Source organism: Apium graveolens, chromosome 9 (genome assembly GCF_009905375.1).
Source record: "Apium graveolens cultivar Ventura chromosome 9, ASM990537v1, whole genome shotgun sequence".
NCBI lineage: Eukaryota > Viridiplantae > Streptophyta > Magnoliopsida > Apiales > Apiaceae > Apium > Apium graveolens.
This window is the reverse complement of record NC_133655.1, coordinates 88,726,812-88,746,188: the sequence shown is the minus strand read 5'-3', so window position 1 is coordinate 88,746,188 and position 19,377 is coordinate 88,726,812. Positions and strand designations below refer to the sequence as shown.

The following is a 19,377-nucleotide window of genomic DNA, read 5'->3' as shown; positions in this document are numbered from 1 at the left end:
TTTTTAATCTTTAATCATGCCTATAAAATTACTAATAAAATGAGTATATCATATTTAATGAACTTCCTTATTAGCAAGAAGAAAATGAACTTCATATTTGGATAAAAACAATGAGGGCATACATGACAATAGTTACACATGGCTACTTTGGGAAAATTAAAAAAAAAACAAATAATTCAAGCAAGTTTTTGGGCACTAGTGGTTTTGGTAAATTTGAATAGCTCAGCTAGAAAAGAAACATTCCAAATGAAATGAATAACCGAAATGGTCACATTTTGAGGGCATTGAGGTCCATTCAGTGATAAACAAATGGCCCGTAATATGAAATAATGTTTCGAGTCGTACTGTTAAACTTAAAATAATGTTTTGTTTGTGGCCCACATTCTCCTTAGTGCAACCCTCCTCGTATAATATAAGTACTTATCGCACTACTGAATCTGTTTTTAAGTTTCGAATTCATTTCATTTTTTATTTTATTTTTTGCTTTTCAGATTTGTAATAAGAAAATTAAAACCCGGCTTAATTTGTGTCCAATTTCATTTCTTCTTTTATGTAACAATTTATAGGGAAAATGTATATCCTTCTCTAATAAAACGATAGTATTGTCCTCAATCGTGCATAAACTTTATAAATGAATTATGACATTCAGCCGCGTTTTGTGACCGCACAATACACATATTTTTAAAAAAAAATTAAATATTTGTTATTAAATATAATAGTATCTACTTGTTTATACGATATGTTGGAAAAAATAGATATTTTATAATTATAATACTAAAGTACATGTAGAAATACATTAATATACAAAATTATAGATTTGATCATACTTATCTTATGCTAATGCAGTCATGTTATTTCCCAAGTACTTATCGCCATTTTACTCCTAAGTTCATTGATCCCATATAAGATTTGCATCCTTGTATCCTCGTGTTATCATCTCAATATGTATTGTACTCCATTTTATTTTTCGACTATATTTAATATACAATAATAAACATAACTTACTTAAATTTAAATATGGAATATGTATCGTACTTTATAAATATATTTAATAAAATAGTAACTTTAATATTTATTATAATTAAAATATAATAACATATTTATGTATGTCCAAACACAATTAATAAAGAGTACGTATATATTTGTTATAAAATATATAATTACATTATATTATATTATATAAATTTGTAATGTATATTAAAATAATTATTAAAGTTACAAATATTAAATATAAAATAAGAGTTTTACGTATTAAATATAATATAAATATATGTATGTATTATTATATAGTCACATTTAGCTTTAAATTAGGCAAGGTGTATCTTTTTACTAATAATTAAGAAACAACAAAAAAATATAAAAGAGTTGAAGAGAATATGTAAAAATATTGCTAACATGTGTCATTATTGGAGAGATATATTTTTTACCTAATCTGTATTGGATATTATTTCATCATATGCATCTATTAGTAATAAAACCTACTTGGTATCAATAATTTCAAAAAATAAAAATGATAAGTAAAAAACACAACTCCAACCATTATGCCGATAAATAAGCATGCTAGATTTGTTCATAACCATTATTTATATTCATTACACGTCATTTCCTTTTAAAAAAATTATATCCCTAACTTTATTTTCCTCTAAATGAGAATTCTCCGCTTTAACCTAGTGTATATATATTTGTTCATCACACACACATATGTATATATATATATATATATATATATATATATAATTTTTATGTAATGTGAAATGTGAAATTATTTAATGAAAAACTGTAAAAAAAAAAAATAACCAAATTTATTAAATACTTGTATAATAATTTTAATATAGATTTTATATTTTTAAAATTATTAATAAACTAATGGAATAATAAAAATAGTTAAATGTTTTATGAAAATACACGTGGAGGGGGTGAATAGGTGATTATGTCTAACTAATATTACTTTAAAATTTTATCCGATAATAACTTACTGAGATTAAACCAACTGAACTAAAATCTGACAAATATAGTAAACTGAGATGACTAAATGCAATGCAGAAAATAATGTGCAGAAAAGTAAATAGAACACACAAAAATTTTAGCCAGGTTCGACCCCTAAGCCCCTATGGTCTACGTCCTGGTCCCTTACCAACTTGGTAAGATAATATATTATTGATCAATAAAAGTTACAACTACAAGATACAACAATATATCTCCCTTTATCCCACCTGCTGATAATGGCTTGCTGAAACTCTGTTTAAGAACCTGCTCTCTAAGTACTTTAAGAACCTGCTCTCTAAGTACTATACTACCCCGTAGTACAAACTCCTCTAGCAAGTACCACTAAACCCTTGTTTCCCTAGCCAACTTATCCAGCAACTAATCAATACAATTTGAACAATACAAATCAGTGATAAAGTTTACAACTCAAACTATAGACTCTCTTCAATAAAATGCGTGAATATAATTAGGAGCTCGAAAGTATTTTGAAATCAATAAAGATCAGGAGTTGTATGTGTTCTTGCTTGCAAATCGTCAGTCATAAAACTGCAAGAAATCGCATATATATAACCATACATTAGCGTTTGAAAACAGCCTCAACAAATTACAACGGCTAGAATCCAATTCTACCGTGTAAGATCGTTGGGATGGTTTTCCAACGTTCATATATATGTTAGATAGAAGAGAAAGAAAGATGTTTAACGTACAGAAAATATCTCTTCTATTTTGTAGAGTATAAAACGTTTTAACCAGTAGATTAAAGATAGAGTTTGAAAGAAAAACAAACTCATATTCTTTAGGAAATCAATTTGAATAAGTAAAAACGTTTTATAATTGAGCTCTCTATATATCATGCACGTTTATTATATTAGAGAAGTCCTTACAACTGATATATATGAAGATCCTATAAAATCTCCATGAAATTCGACTTCCTTGTTGAATCCGGACTGTGCATCTTGGCTTGCTGTTATTCTGACACTGTGGATCATAGCTTGCTGAAATAGATTACTGTTTGATGACAGTTTGCTGTCATGATACTTAAACAGCCATGACATTAAGCTGTTATATCCTGCAAACATTATCAAATAACAACATGATGACTTGCTGTGTTGTGATCATCAAAACTAAGGAGTTACATTTTATAATATATAAATGTAATTTTTTTAAATAATTGTTCTGATGTTTATATTATAAAAATAATATCTTTAAATATGTTTTAATTAATTTAATATTTTAGTTTCACCTGTATTTACTAAAAAATAAATAATTTATTATTAATATTTTCTTCACCATTATGTATAAATTTTAATATAATTTTGAAATTTAAAAATAACAATAAAAAGAATTTCCAAATATTATTAATTGTTTTAGTTAATAGCATTATAAATGCAAATAACTAATAATTTTGAAAATGCTCTTATACATGATCTAAGAATCTAAATTCCGAGTAAAAAAATTGGCTTTTTGAGAGCACGCCAGAAATGATGATGGTAATTAAATGGGTGGGTAAGAATTAATCCGGTCATTGATAGACAGATTGCACAAAGCGTTGAAGGAAGGTGCGTCCAATTACCATCCCATCTCAAACCCCACCACCACCAGCCACCAACACCACCATTGCTTTGACCCGACCCGATGACAGTTTTTATTTTTATATAAATTATTATACTTGAATAATATTATCCGAATTATAATTATATAAGTAGTATGTTGTCAAGACTCAAATTCTCAAGACTTATTTTGTTAAAAAATATCAATCAATGACCAAACTTTTTATCGTGATGCCACCCAAAGACGGATTTTAAAGAATATAAAAATATACTCATTAGTAGTTCATAAATTATCAGATATTTAATTTAGCTCCAAAGTTTTAATCAGCTACGCTGGGGCTGCATGATCTTTGTTTTGTTTTGGGTTTTATATACGTTATTAGTCTATTTCATGAATCATGGCCATTTTTTTTTTGAAAGTAATCATGACCAGTTTAACACTACTGATTTCCTTTTCCCTTCTTTTATGGAAAGTAACGATAAAAGGTTCCAACAGAAAAGATCTTTTCATCGGTAACATAAAGGTTGTAAAAATTTCCGATTTTAATTATTAATTCTGCTTAATTTTTTTAAAAGTCACGTGAGCAATTTAATTTTAGAAATTCGATTAATATTTATTTGTTTTTCTTGATCGTTATGTTGCAAATAAAGTATTATAATATATTGTTGAAGCGGGGATTTGACTATAAAAACAAATCAAAAATAGCTGTATAGTATTCATCGCTCTCGTCATAATATTTACGGTTGTATTCACCGAGCAAGAATGAAATGGAGAAAAAATGAAATAAAAAAAATCTATCTTATTATTAATAGCCCAACATGGGGCAATATTGATGAGACATTTTATTATCTCAAAAATCATGAGCCATTTTATTCTTTATAAAATGTCTAATTAAAATATCTAATTTACCTCTCTTTTCATAAATTGTATAAAACTTGTTATTAAAGGGAATCGAACCTAGGTTTTCAAGTTACAATAGCAATCAACTTACCACTCTGCCGCTTATTCACATTAGTCTTTCACCATGCATATAATATAAGTACGTGTGATCGATACTTATTGTTACCTCAAAATTTTGAGACATTTTGTTATTCGTAAAATGTCTAATTACTCTTAAAAGTTAGTGAGACATAAAATTCAATTTTTTGATCATAAACTCTTTATATTTGATAAAAATACAATAACTTTTTATTAAAAAATTATAAGTTTTAAGTGATTATAAATGTGTTAATGAATACATAATTAAAATATACATAGTATTATATTTTTAAAAAATATTTAAAAATAAATAAACATTCACGGGTATAAAGAGCCATTAAACTTCAGCTTATTTCGAATTCAAAATTAGTATTTCACTTATTTTTTAAAAGATACTCGAAATTTGACAATGTGATCCAGCATAAAGTAATCGTCATTATCCAGTTTTATAGGTTCAAAATTACGATCTCGATAAAAGCGTCTTACAAATACGACAAATTTTTGTAAATGCTATATAGATAAGGATTGATGTGTTTGAGACTCTTTTTTGTAAAATCAAGTTAATAACTAATAGGTATCAAACTTACTAACTTGATCGGTGATAGGTTATTATTTTTTGGACTTAACTCGGTTTTTAAAAAATATTCAAAATTTGAAATTAGTCATCACAAATTAGTCATCACCAAATTTGATATGATTACATAATACACACACATAACATACACACACAACATACACACAACATACATACATACATACATACATACATACAAACATACATATATACATACATACATACATACATACATACATACATACATACATACATACATACATACATACATACATACACATGTACGTTAGAAAGATGGGTCTGAGTCATCCTCACGTGACAATCCCGAGATCGAAGAATTTTACATGTAAAATTTTAAGGGTGTATTTGTAAATTTGATCATATTTTATATATTTACAAAGGGTCGCACTCCAGTGAGAACTTCTTAAAATGAGAACCATGAGAACTGGTGATTTATGTAGTTAAAATTGGTGATTTTTTGAAAAGTTGAAATTTCGAATCTGGTAAATTAGTAATTTTGTGCAAACCAAAAATTTTAAATTTTATAAAATCACCAAATTGGACTATAAAAATCACCGGTTCTCATAGTTCTCATTTTAAAAAGTTCTCATTTGAGCAAAAGCCTATTTACAAATATATCCTTATACATTATATGAGAAAATAGTCTAATACCAAGATTTTATCCAAGGTCATCCACATGTGCAATATTATATATACAAGATGAGATTCAGTACAAACAGTCTTAACGTGTAAATATCCACCTCCCAACTCATATATAACTTTGGTTCAACATCGTTTATTAAAAAAATAGTAAAATTATATTGAATACACATAATTTATAACGAAAATATATTTATTACATTTTATAATTTATTTTTTAAACAATTTAAGACAAGTGTTTAACAAATATATAACTTAAGTTCTACACATATGTTGAACAATAGTTATACTTGTGTAGATCAAATAGATAAAATAATTTTACATTGGTATTATTAATAAAATTATATTAAATTAATAATGTTTCCTTTTTGCATAACCAAATTTAATATTGATGAACCTTAAAAGGATAGTTCAAAATTATGAAATATATATTTAACAAAATTTTAACAACGGTTTTACACATTCTATATTAAATAAATAAAATTTTCATATTTTTGTGCTCTAATTTGATATTGATGAACTTTAAAAGGATATTGAAAGATTAAATTTTATGTATTCAATTAAATTCCAACTATTATTTAATAAATTAAGTTGAATTTACGTGTGTGCGAGGCATGTGTGTCATTTACAATATATTATCTAATTATTATAAGAAAAGATTAAAATTATAACAGATAAAATTCGAAATGATTTAAATGACGATATTAATTTATAACCCAAAATCAAATTTTAGAAAATAACCCGTGCCTTGCACGGGTTTTTATGCTAGTATTACTTAAATATATGAAAAGAGAGTATATATGTGAGTATAGTGAAAAAAAACAGAGTAAAAATCTATAAAATTTGTTTGGAACACGAGGAAAAGAAGAGTGGAACAATATAAAATCAAAAATTTAGTTTTAATAAAATGTTAGACCTAAAATTAATTTGAATATAAATTTAAAATTAGGATTGGTCATGAGTAGAAATCAACCCTGATATGTGTATGCCGTGCAATTTTATTTATATTTACTTGAGAGAGTTTGGTAAATATTGGATCCAGTAAAATTTTACGGGTCTATACGCAATTTAGTCAAAAAATTTGCTCGTCAATATATGTTTATGATCGCCCTGTTCAAAGTCTTAATTAACAAAATTGATATATTCAGTTTAAAAAATATACAAAATTGATATATTCGAGTGTGGAACATAATTTTAAACAAATTATCCAAAATGTAATCAATTTAATTAAAAATATAATACAATATCAAATATTTGAACTTATTTTTCTGCAAAATATATGATCTCATATTATACAACATACGTCAAAGCAAATCATCAAATCAATTTATCGGACAAATGATGGTTTATCCATATCAGGCTCTTAATTAATGAAGAGTTTAATCACTAATTATGATTCCCACTAACAAAGATATATTCAAGTGTGGAATTGATGTGGCCTGATTTATATATCTTTGCTTTAGGAGACACACTGCCCCCATCTTTGGAGACCACCATTATAATTCTTAGTTTATTTTTACTTTTCTGCAAAAATAAATAGCAAAAGAAGTTGGAAAGACTGCAAATAATACTATTTTATTTTACTTTAATTAGAGTAATTATAATTGAAATACTGTTTGCCTTGGGTCTTTTACAGCCATGCCTGATGATATGAACATAACCTAACAGTAATAATACATAAAATTATAACTTTTTCCGAAAAGATAATAATTAAGAAAGAAAAAATGAAATGAAAGGACTATAAACTGACCCGGCCTGCATGACCCGGTCGGGTGAAACACTAGTACAAAGGGGGCAGACGAATATATATATGCCTGACAGCTAGAGATATTGGATTTTAACCTGCACGAGCGAATCTTCTTCAAATGGCCCAGCCCATCTTTTCAGTTGACTACTTGACCCACTATCAAAACACTCATTTCAAATTATTTTTTGAATAAAGTACTAATTCTAGTAGTAGAATTCGTAATTCTTAGTAAGATTTTTCCGTAAAATGCTAGTTACGTTACATGCCTAGTTCAAGTTACATCACATATGCGTAGTTCAATTTTTCATAGTTATACTAATACTATTCTTCCGAGTTAATGATCTAATTCATCATAGTAGTGGTTAAAACTTTCACTTGAATTACCCAAGTAAAAAAAAATAGTTAAATAACTTATTGTTATAGAACTTTTATTTAGATTCCGTCTATTAAACTCGTTAAAAATTAAGAAAATATTAATTGACAACTAATATGTCTGTAGTACATGCCTAATTACAGTAGCGGGCCTAAAACAATACAAGTGGAGCAACCATATTAGGTCCACCCCTAAAACAATATAAGTGGAGTATTTATTTATCTACCTACTTGAGTATAAATATTTATGTATAAAAAAATATGATTTTTTTTTTCAAAAAAAAAAGACACGTAAATGATAAGTCACCTGACAAAAAAGCACACCCAGCTTTCTTTCTTTCAAATTTCAAGATTAAATAATATACCCAAATCCTTGCATAAATTGTACGCCGCAACGGTCTTGTTTGAGATTTTACTAATATAGAGGTACTTCATTTTTTCTTGTTTATTACTTTCCACAAGTCACAGCCATTACACCTTCTAATCATATTTTATATGAACATATATCTCCTCCGTTGGCGTAATAACTGATTAACGGGTTCATCGCAAACTTGTGGGTCCATCAATTTGGGGTTGAAGAATAAGTTCAACACTACTTGGCTGTTAATGTCCTCGTCCTTCACTGTATATGCTTTTATTACACTAGCTCCGCTGTTTCGACTTTTATTTTAGTTAAAAAATATCTACCAAAAAATCCCCTTCTGGAAACGAGAAAAATAAAGAAAAAAGAAGTAGAAAGCAAAATTAAACCACTAAAACGTGCACTTGAAAAACTCTGAAAGAAAGTTAAGCCATAGAATGAAGCTGAAGTAGAAATGGAAGTTCCTGTACTTGAGAAAACTTTTACAGATGATAATATAGTGTCTGTTTGGCAGCTGCCAATAAACCGACTTAAATTGACGAAACTATGTCTACCCTTTTGCTTAACCGTTTTGACAACAATTCTGAATGGGCATATTAACAAGCTTAAATGATGACAATCAGAAATGAGTTTTATATCAAATTGTCCACCGAACTCGTTAAAATATATCAAGTAGCTACTCAATCTCCACGGCGATTTATTTAAACTAGTATGTAGCCCGCGCTTCGCACCGAGGCCCCGAGGGTTTTTTTATAATATTTTTTTATTGTAATTACGTAAAAAAAAGTTAGTTCTAACAATTGACGTGAAAAAACATTAATAAACTCATTAGATAATAGTGAAGTAAAATAAAATTAGACATTAGATGATATTTAAAATTGCAAGGATGACATACTTCTTATTTTAATCCATCTACTTTTGGAAGATAAATTATGAAACTCTTTACATGATTAAGTGAAATAAATTTTAGACAAAATATCATATTAAAAAATTGAAAAACTAATGATCACGATTAAATTTGGGTTTCATCTTCTAAAAAAGAGTGGGTTTGATATTTTAGATAATGACATTAAAATACTACATCTTGGGTAAATTGTAGAAAACTTCCTCGTACACAATATTTTTTGTACTATATTTCTTTTCAGTAATTCCGTCGCCTAAGAGGATATGAAGACCAGCCGGTGAAGTGACACGTGAGAGAGCAACATAAAGCTGACCATGACAGAAAGTAGGACTGGGAAGATACACACCAACCTTTTCCAAAGACTGACCTTGACTTTTATTAATCGTCATTGCAAAACAAACTTGCAACGGCAGCTGTCTCCTCTTAAATATGAAAGGCCACTTAGAGTTGCTTTCATTTGATGTTGTGGTAAACCTCGGAATAATATGCATAGCTCCTGCATGACTTCCTGTAATTATCTCACATTCTACTGTCCACTTGAATAATTTCTTTATAACCATCCGTGTACCATTGCACAAACCTAGAACCTGATTTATATTTCTGGTTAACATGACTACAACACCAACTTTTAACTTAAGCTCATGCTTAGGAATTCCAGACATGTCGATTGAATTCAAAAATTCCACAGGAAAAGCTGAATTTAAACTATGCTCGTCAATAGGACCTTCGTCAATGCTATCAACACTAAGATATACATGTTCCTCACCAGGTATTCGATCCAACACATGAACATTAATTTCGTCTACCAGTTTGTTAGTGGGAGCAAGAATAGCTCTGTCTCTGAGATATTGATGATCTTTAAAACTGCATTCAACATCAGGATAGACGAAGTCAACAATATCTGTTATTGGATCCTTGGTGTGAGGAATTAAGAAGTGTTCAGGAATGAAAACTTCAGGATCTTTATTCGGGTCGTTTTCATCAACAAAAGAAAGTCTACCATCACCAATATCCAGTACCCATTTACTAAATTCATCAATAGCATTATTAATGGCATCAGAGTTACCTCTATGTAGTCTCATATTCTGCTTTAAAGTGAAGAACATAATTTCATCCCATATGTAAGACCTGTTAATGCATATACTTACGATGTCTTGTCTATTACCTTTCTCCACAACAGGCAAGATCTGTCTAAAGTCACCACCAAAGACTACGGTGATACCACCAAATGGCTTCTGATGATTTTCTGATGAGACATAACCCATTATATCCCTTAGAGCTCGATCTACCGCTTCAAATGCATACCTTTTTTATATGGGAGCCTCATCCCATATAATGAGATCCGTATTTTGTAACAACTCGGCTATATCAGTTCCATTTTTCAATCCACAACTTGATTGTTCATCTATGTCCAGCGGAATCTTAAACCTTGAATGTGCTGTTCGGCCTCCTGGTAATAGAACAGCTGCAATCCCAGATCCCGCAACAGGCAGTACAATTTTCCTTTCTGACCTCAGTCTAGCAATAATTGTACGCCAAAGAAATGTTTTGCCACAGCCTCCACTACCGTAGACGAAGAACACATGTCCTTTCTTATTGTAAACAGAATCAATAATAGCATCATATACTATTGCTTGATCTGCATTTAGATTTGAGTGCAGGTTTTGATGTTCTTCTTTCACCGCTTCAATATCGTAACTCCTTTCCTCGACAATAAGAGTGTTTGAAAATCCACTAAAAAACTGAGAAGGTGGCAAAGGCATGTCTGGATAACTCCGTAAAGATTTTCCAATGGAATTAAAAATCTTTTCAAGTTCTGCAGAAATAAAACCATGTTAAGAAAAATAAAATAAATGATGCAGGATCATATAACATAATTGTCAATCCGCTGCTAATTGCAGATGTAATTATCAGTTGCTCTATATGTCAGTATAAAGATAATAAAGTCTAGTTTCTTTTAAAACTTTTGACTCGCAATTTCGATTTTTATTCAGGGAGTTTTTGTTATTTTTAGTGTAGGCTTTTCATTTTCAGAAAATGCAGAATCTGTTATGACCTAAGTTTGAAGAATAAACTGCTACATCATAAAATTGTGCTACACCTATTTTATACATCAGTAAAAAGATAATTAAGTCTATTAACTTAAAAAATTAACGGTTTGTTATTTGAATATTTCTACAGGGAGAAAAGTCATTTTTCGTGAAGGGTGGTCAGAATTTTGAAATGCTGAATTTGCTAACCTTCCCGCGTGATCTAAATTAACTGCTCTAATTTAGAAGGATATATTCATCGATTCATATATTATTAGAAAGATAATTAAGTCTAGTTTTGAACAAAATTAATAATTAGTTTATTATTTTAAAATTATACGGGAAGATAAGTCATTTTTAGTGAAGTGTACTGTTTTACCAAATGCTGAATCTGTTAAAAGCCCAACCTTGTAGAATAATCTGCTAAAATGTAGAAGGATATAACAGTTGTTCCCTAGATATTTGAAAAATAATGAAGTCTAGTTTGTTTCGAAACTGACGGCTCGTAATTTTGATTTTTCTACATGGAGTTTTGGTTATTCTTAGTGTAGCCTTGTCATTTTCAGAAAATTCAGAATGTGTTATAACCTAAGTTCACAGAATAAACTGTTATATTGTAATATTTTGCTGCACCTTTTTTATAACTCATTAGAAATATTATTAAGTCTATTAACTTACAAAATTTACGGTTTGTCCTTTGAATTTTTCTACAGGGAGAAAAGTCACTTTTCGTGAATGGTGGTTAGAATTTTGAAATGCTGAATTTGCTAACCTTCTTATGTGATCTGAATTAATTGCTCTAATTTAGAAAGATATAGCCATTGATTCATATATTATTATAAATATAATTAAGTATAGTTCTGAACAAAATTAACGATTAATTTATTGAATTTTTGTACTGGGAGATAAGTCATTTTTAGTGAAGTGTTGACTGTTTCATCAAATGCTGAATGCGTTAATGGTCTAACTTTGTAGAATAATATGCTACAATATAGAAGAATATAACAGTTGTTCCCTAGATATTAGATACATAATGCAAGACTACTTTTTTTCAAAACTAACAGCTCGCAATTTCGATTTTTCTACAGTGAGTTTTGTTTTTTTTAGTGTAGGCTTGTCAGTTTCAGAAACTGCAGAATCTGTTACAAACTAAGTTTACAGAATAAACTGCTATATTATAATATTTTGTTGCACCTTTTCTATATCTTATTAGAAAGAGAATTAAGTCTATTAACTTACAAAATTAACGGTTCATTATTTGAATTTTTCTACAGGTAGATAAGTCATTTTTAGTGAAGGGTGGTCAGAATTTTGAAATGCTGAATTTGCTAACCTTCCTTCTTGATCAAAATTCACTGCTATAATTTAGAAGGATATGATTGGTGTATCATATATTATTACAAAGATAATTAAGTAGTTTTTAATAAAATTAACATTTGGTTCATTGAATTTTTGTAAGTGGAGATAAGTCATTTTTAGAATGTAGAAGGATATAATACTTGTTCCATATATTATTACAAAGGTAGAAGGAACTTCTGAGCATCAGGTATATTAATTAACTTTAACGGATACATACTTATTATCTTCTTTGAGTTGTATTTATCTATGTTATGTCATATTTGGCATGCTGCATAAATGAAGGTATACTTGTTTCTAATGACCAAACTTTTGATAATAAAATGCTACTATGTAGAAGGATAATTGCAGTAGTTCCCTGTATCATTTGAAAGATAGCTAAGTCTAGTTTTATCCAAAATTAATGATTTGTTATTTTAATTAATATACATTGATGTAAGACATTTTAGCGGAGGGTGATGACAATTAGAACCTGTTGAATTCACCATTGACTGAACTTTCATGCAATAATATATAAATGTTTGACAAACCACGATATTGATATATAGTGCATAGAATAATGTTGATGATAACCTGCTAAAGCCCAATTTTGTATCTCTTCTTCTGATAGTACCAAGTCATTATTTTTCAAAACACATCATCGCATCCAAGTTATGTCATCTGTAAAATTTTCAATGTGATCGTACCATAGCTTTGATGGATTACCAACCTGGAATTGAACATATTTTCATAAATATGAGTAAAAATTTTAATATAATCATACCATAACTTGGACGGAGTACTAACCTGACAGTTTACCAAAATGTGTACAAAAAGTTGACGCAGTTGTGACGCTGTAGCATGATGAGAATTCTCAGTGATTGCTCTGTGCCACTCGTTATCATTTTCCAAGAGTCCTAATACATTGCAAGCATCTTTAAATGTAGAAAAAACTTCGCCATTGACTGTTCGAAGGTCAGCAAAAGACGTTGCTCCTTTAAATCTGGTAAGAATCATTCTCAAGTAGAATAAATCTCCAGATGAGGCATATGTAGAATGTAACCTACCAACGACCAAGCCCTGTTTTCTAGGTGTCCATTGACAACCCCTACCATCCCACACAAATTTAGCAGGAAACTCTTGATATGATAAGTTTCTTCCCCAAGGATATTTTTTATTAGCTTCAAACCATGCTTGCAACTTGCTTTTGCGAAATAATGCACAATTTTCAACATTTTCCAAAGACTCATTACCTTTGAAGGTTATTGTCTGCATATCCTCTAAGTGAACTGGGAGGCGTTCCGCAGATGGAGTCCTGTGGTGGATACTAAATCCATAAGTACGCCAAACTGCTTCCGCCGCACAAACATAACGCCCATCTAAATATTGGCTAATTTCATCAATTGGGGCAGCTTTAACAGGCTCAGAACTGGATTGATCTACATATGTAGTTGTGTTTTTTTTTGCTTTAACCAGTAGCATAGTAGCTCTATCATGTCCTTTCATGCAATATTTAAAAAGATATTTTAAGCTTCGTGCATGGTTGCATATTTCAATATTGATATGACACTGAAACATGACTAACAGGTCTCTATTATAGGGGACAACCCATCGATTATCCAACTCCACATCATTTTTCCGAACAATATGATTCGTTTTGCGTCTCCGATACACGGGAAATCCACTGTCGTCAAATGATGTTTCTGTACAGTACCTAGAACATGTTTAAGTCAGATATGAAGTAAGATAATTTTTTTGGAGAACATGTATGAAATATAAAATTGTTAATACTGTATACCTTTTTGGAAAGTGACGTGTGCAATTTTTGCGATCTGAATCTATACACGGAGATAACTTGTGTGATTCACCACACGGTCCATGTTTCATAAATTGCTTAACAGCATCATATCCATGAGGATCTTGTTGTTTGTCAGAAATCTCGGCGGAAACCATTCGATCAACTTGTTGAATGGTCTTAGGTTTACTATCAGGATGCAACCAAATCACCATATGTGCATGAGGCAATCCGCGCTTTTGAAATTCTATCACATGTAATGCTAAAATACAAAAAACAATTGTCTCACAACTTAAGTAAAGTATTGGAGATCCGCTGAATATAGTATGTAATGAAAAGTGTTTTAATTGATTTGAGATTAGATGAAATGCATCTATTTTAAATACAACAACATGCAATCTAAGCAAATTATATATAATCATGTGTAAAGAGAGAAAAACACTTATGTAATAAAACACAATGTACATATTATAGGAAAGTAAATACCTCCAATACAGCGACCAAAGAATTTTTTTTTCTTGATGACATGCAACAATTGATCTAATTTCAACTTAAAAACTCGAGCAACTACATCTGGTGCATCATTTGCAGTCAGGCCAGGAGTATAGTCAAACATTTCTTGAATCTCTGGCCATTTAGGATTAGCTGTCATAGTTAAAAATATGTTTGGATGTCCGATAGCACGACATATGGCAAGAGAATCAAGAAAGTTTTGATTCATGTATCGTCTCGAACCCGTAAATGATGCCGGTAGAATATAAGACTTGCCTATAGCATTTGGATCTTCGTCTCCTCTCCTTACATGGTCACGTATATTTTGCTACATATCAGCCCTGACAGTACTCTGATGAGTTTTATACCAAAACAAACGTGATTGCTCGATAATGGAGAAGGCATCAACAATATATTGCTGGTACAGACGCCTACCATATCGTAAGGTCATTCCTACATAAAAGTGAGATATATTAATCAAAATAATTAAATTAAAGAAATATTTCAATAAATTGGGTTGTTACAAAATTGAAGTTCAATTATCTATTTGATTTCTAAAACATATTGGCATGAATAATTTTCGACATATATAGCAAACATATAGAAAATTAACCTTCAGTTGGTCTGATATGATATTGGTAAGAATAGTAGTCCTTTAACGTCACACACTCTCTTTTTTTATTAGTATTTTCAGGTGTGCGTCTGTACTTGATTCCTTTATGGAAGCCATCCTCAGCAAATGGAAACAAAATTGGATATTGAAGTGCCATAGAAAGAGGATGTATGAAACTTATTCTCACAAATCCACCCTGCTTAAGATGGAGAATAACATCTCGTTCACCACAGTTTGGATCTTCATCGACTACAATCAATGCTGCAACATCTGGAGTGGGTGAAATATGATTTATTCGCCCAGATACGGACCTGGATTCTTTGAGAACAATCATAAGTTCTGGTTGTTCCTCCTCTTGAAAACGATCTCTTGCTTGCCGAATTTTTTTTGCTAAAGGACTCACATCATCAAACATTCTAATGAGATTTTGTACAATTTCAGGTCTTGCACTATCTTTGTCATTATTTGATTGAATTGCATTTATCCTGTTATTAACTTCATTCTCAGTGTCATGGAAGTACAATTGACAGAATCGTGGATTGCCACCTTCAACCGGTTTTAAAGTCCCCATGCTATGATGATTCTGTCCACCTTGTCGATAACAAAATGGTCCACCGCCATGCACATTTACAAATCTGTCCACTTTGCCCCCCAATGATGAGTAAGCAAACATGCAATTATAGACTTTGATACGGTCATGGAAATGCTTTTGTTCAGGACCTCCAAATAGTAGTTGAGCAAGGTATGCAGGAGGTTGCTTTGCCTTAGGTAGCTCAATTTGTCCAGCAGCACAACAAATTGAGAATGTAGGTTCAGACTTAGCTGATGCTGATTTATTATTCCTCTCTTCTATCCACATTATAGAATGACAGGATTTGCACTTATACTGTGGTGGGCCTAATTTCAAATATTCAGTTGGAAATCTAATGATAGTAAAATAGTAGACACTTGTTAGAAATATATATAAGATTGGTTATATAACGACTTAAAAGAATATGCATGTGCTTAGCTGGTAGTAATTATAAAAATACCTCCCCTTGCAGTTGTCATCTCAGAATCATCATCCATTTCATCTTCGGAGACATCGTCATTGTCAATACCGATAAAATCATCTTCATATATTTTTAAAATTTCATTAGATATGTCTGCTATGCATGGTAAAGTAATAGTCTATAGAGTACTAATATATAGTTGTCATTATACAATAATCAATGTATAAAATATTTTCAAATTAGTCCAAACATGTAAATGTAAAGGAAAAATTTATAGACAGTTGATTCAATACCTTGCACATCATTGCATGATGCTAACTCACTCGCGTCATCAAAAGATGACAACAAATTCACAACAGGATTTTTAGAACGACTAAACGATTCAGTATTTTCATTGTTGGTATTCTGAGCTCCCGAATTTCCTGTAAAAGTTATTCATGTTGATGAGTACATTACGTTTGATTATAAATAGCAAATTGATATTGGATGTACAACCAATACCTGACCCAATCGGCATATCTAGAATTGGACGTCTTGTTGAAGAACATTCATTTCCAGAGTGTCCTCTTTCTAAAGTACTGAATTGACCATGGTCTATTAAATAAAGAAATAGATTTTCATTATGTAACCGATAAAAAGTATAAAAAAATAAACGAACAGATTTTTCACAGATTTGAGTAAATATATAAAAAAATTCATACACACCAAATCCCATTTGCGATGTGGATGGTGTTTGTATTGTACTATTAGGCTTGTAAGATGTCATTGTACTTGGTAATATCGGTAACAAAGGACGTAGAGGGGCTGTGGAAAGTAAATGTGAAAATAAAGAGAACAAAAATTTTATATAAAAACTACCATACACAAAACTACCAGAAAAGTAAATACATTTAAAAATTGGATTCTCCGTAATCTTTTGAGGACGTCCTGCATCATTATTCATTAGATTGTATTAGAATAAAAAACTATATTAAATCATTAATAATTTTGCAAGAAAAATCCATATTAATCCTACCAACTGGTCTCTTTTGAGGAGGTGACGTTAGTATAGAAGTTTCTCTAGTATTATTTCCTGAAATGCAATAGAAAGTTGTTAATTTGTTTTTTATTGTCAATTTTTCTATTTAGTCCAAGTATTAATATTTTACTTATCAATCTATTTCGAAACTAAGAAAATAGTTTTGTGATACCTGGGAAATGATTCTCTTTGTCAAGTGTTGTGTTGGCAGACACCTTTCTAGGACGGCCTGATGTATTTTAAGATTTTGATAGAGTTTGACGACATTACATAGATACGCCAAAAATATATAATCAATAATGAATATAAAAAATAAAAAAAAACAGATTTAACAATTCTTTCTTTAGGAGAACTCCTAGAATATTACCTCGTTGAGTTTTTGGTTGGTCACCAATAATATTTCTAGTGATGTTGATCAGCGGTCTTCTTTCTGCTAACACCACAAAATGATTTGTATAAATAACAAATAGAGATTAAATATCACATCACTGGGACATAGAAGTACCTCTGATAGGGCAGGATGAAAAATTATTGGAAGTTTGCGTCATTCTATAATGATGGTTGTATAATGTCGGTGATACACTGTTATGAACGTTCAAGCCTGATTCTGCAGATAGATGTGGGCTAAATTGTCCGAATAAGTTGGAAAACAAACCCAATACATTGAGATTAAAGTTTATAAATAATTCACTTTCAGCTCACAGTAGAAATACAATGAATATTTGTTAAATTATGAGTATGAATGTTATACTAATCAAACATCTCACATCCTGAGAAAGTGAAATCTCTTAAATATTACCTTCTTGCAGTCTTGGTTGCTGAACACTGATATTAGTACTTGCGAGGGTCAACGGAGTTCTTTCTGCTAAATATTTAATAAATAATTAGTATAAATAATTAAGAGAACATTGGTTTGTAAAAACATTTTATATACTTACCTCTGTTAAGAATAGAAGCCATATTATTTGGAGTCACTGGAATTGTGAAATGATGATTGTATGGTGTTGGTTTTAAACTATTGTAAACCGGCAATAATGTGTTTACAAATGGTTGTGGAGCATATTGTCCTAAAAGTAATGGAAAATATAGTAGGCATCTTAGTATGAAGTAATGGTACTTGTCGATGTGTGCATTTACGTGTGCATCCAATAGACAAAGATGAGAAGACAAAAAAGTTTCAAAACCTGAAATCGTTCCATTCACTGAAGTGTTTGAAGATCCAGTTACATCAATTTTTTTTGGTCTTCCTATGATCCAACACAATACAAAAATGTCAAATTCTGGATTTAAAAAGTGCAAAAACATGATCATACCTCTTTTTCGTTTTTCCCCCGTGGATGCATTGCCTTGTTGAGAATTGGAGGTATCCATAAGTGCAAGATGCCTGATATTAAAATGTCCTTAGAATGCTTAACTGATATTTTTTAATGTGAGTTCAAAATATGTGTAAAGCTCTTTATATAGGAAAAATATAGTGGTCAACATTGATTATATGCATAAATTACGTTGAGTAGATTGTGCAATTAATATATTTTTGAAGATAATATTTATTTCTGATTGGCTGTATTTGTTTAATGTCAAATATCATAAGATTACATAAATCTGGTGTAAGTGGTTAGAAATAAAAAATCTCTCAAATATCAAATTAATTTGAGTTGATTATGGTGAAGAATTATTTATTTACAAATATAAATTAGTTGTCAACATTAATTATACGCAAGGATACAGGAAAATTTAACACTTTAAATAAATGAAAAAATAAAGTCAAATCCAGAGATTGAATAAATCATGTCTCACATTATTCCAAACATGCATAATTTAAGCTAATGTAAATTATGTCATAATCATAGCTAACTCAAATTATTCTAAACATGCATGATTTAAGCTAATGCATATTATGCCATAATTATTTATACATGTATATAATTATAGTTGATTTATAAATTATAGATTTGTTAGTAATGAGAAA

The 19,377-nt window shown here is 30.0% G+C and overlaps 2 protein-coding genes across 2 annotated transcripts; both read right to left on the bottom strand.

Moving 5' to 3' along the window:
* Positions 1-9,306: 9,306 nt before the first annotated feature.
* Positions 9,307-10,398, bottom strand: LOC141685390 (uncharacterized). The gene has a single exon (XM_074490494.1). It carries the CDS (start codon positions 10,396-10,398, stop codon positions 9,307-9,309), a length of 1,092 nt encoding a protein of 363 aa, XP_074346595.1.
* Positions 10,399-10,443: 45 nt separating this feature from the next.
* Positions 10,444-18,779, bottom strand: LOC141685389 (uncharacterized). Its single transcript, XM_074490492.1, has 17 exons — positions 18,722-18,779; positions 18,593-18,655; positions 18,347-18,475; positions 17,581-17,637; positions 17,406-17,462; positions 17,279-17,317; positions 17,096-17,194; positions 16,892-16,984; positions 16,684-16,812; positions 16,430-16,543; positions 15,399-16,295; positions 15,164-15,238; positions 14,780-14,938; positions 14,297-14,555; positions 13,306-14,212; positions 13,225-13,228; positions 10,444-10,949 (listed from the first exon to the last, which is right to left on the bottom strand). The coding sequence occupies exons 1-17, from the start codon at positions 18,777-18,779 to the stop codon at positions 10,444-10,446; spliced, it is 3,645 nt and encodes a 1,214-aa protein (XP_074346593.1).
* Positions 18,780-19,377: the final 598 nt, after the last annotated feature.

What these genes read in the sequence shown, in the direction of transcription:
- LOC141685390 (XM_074490494.1), bottom strand. Translation starts at nt 10,398, where the DNA reads ATGGGTTATGTCTCATCAGAAAATCATCAGAAGCCATTTGGTGGTATC.
- LOC141685389 (XM_074490492.1), bottom strand. Translation starts at nt 18,779, where the DNA reads ATGGATACCTCCAATTCTCAACAAGGCAATGCATCCACGGGGGAAAAA. An exon ending in CAAAGAGAATCATTTCCCAG is followed by an intron (nt 17,463 to 17,580) that starts GTATCACAAAAC and finishes ATTGCATTTCAG; the next exon opens with GAAATAATACTAGAGAAACT. An exon ending in CTCCATTATCGAGCAATCAC is followed by an intron (nt 14,939 to 15,163) that starts GTTTGTTTTGGT and finishes TAACTATGACAG; the next exon opens with CTAATCCTAAATGGCCAGAG.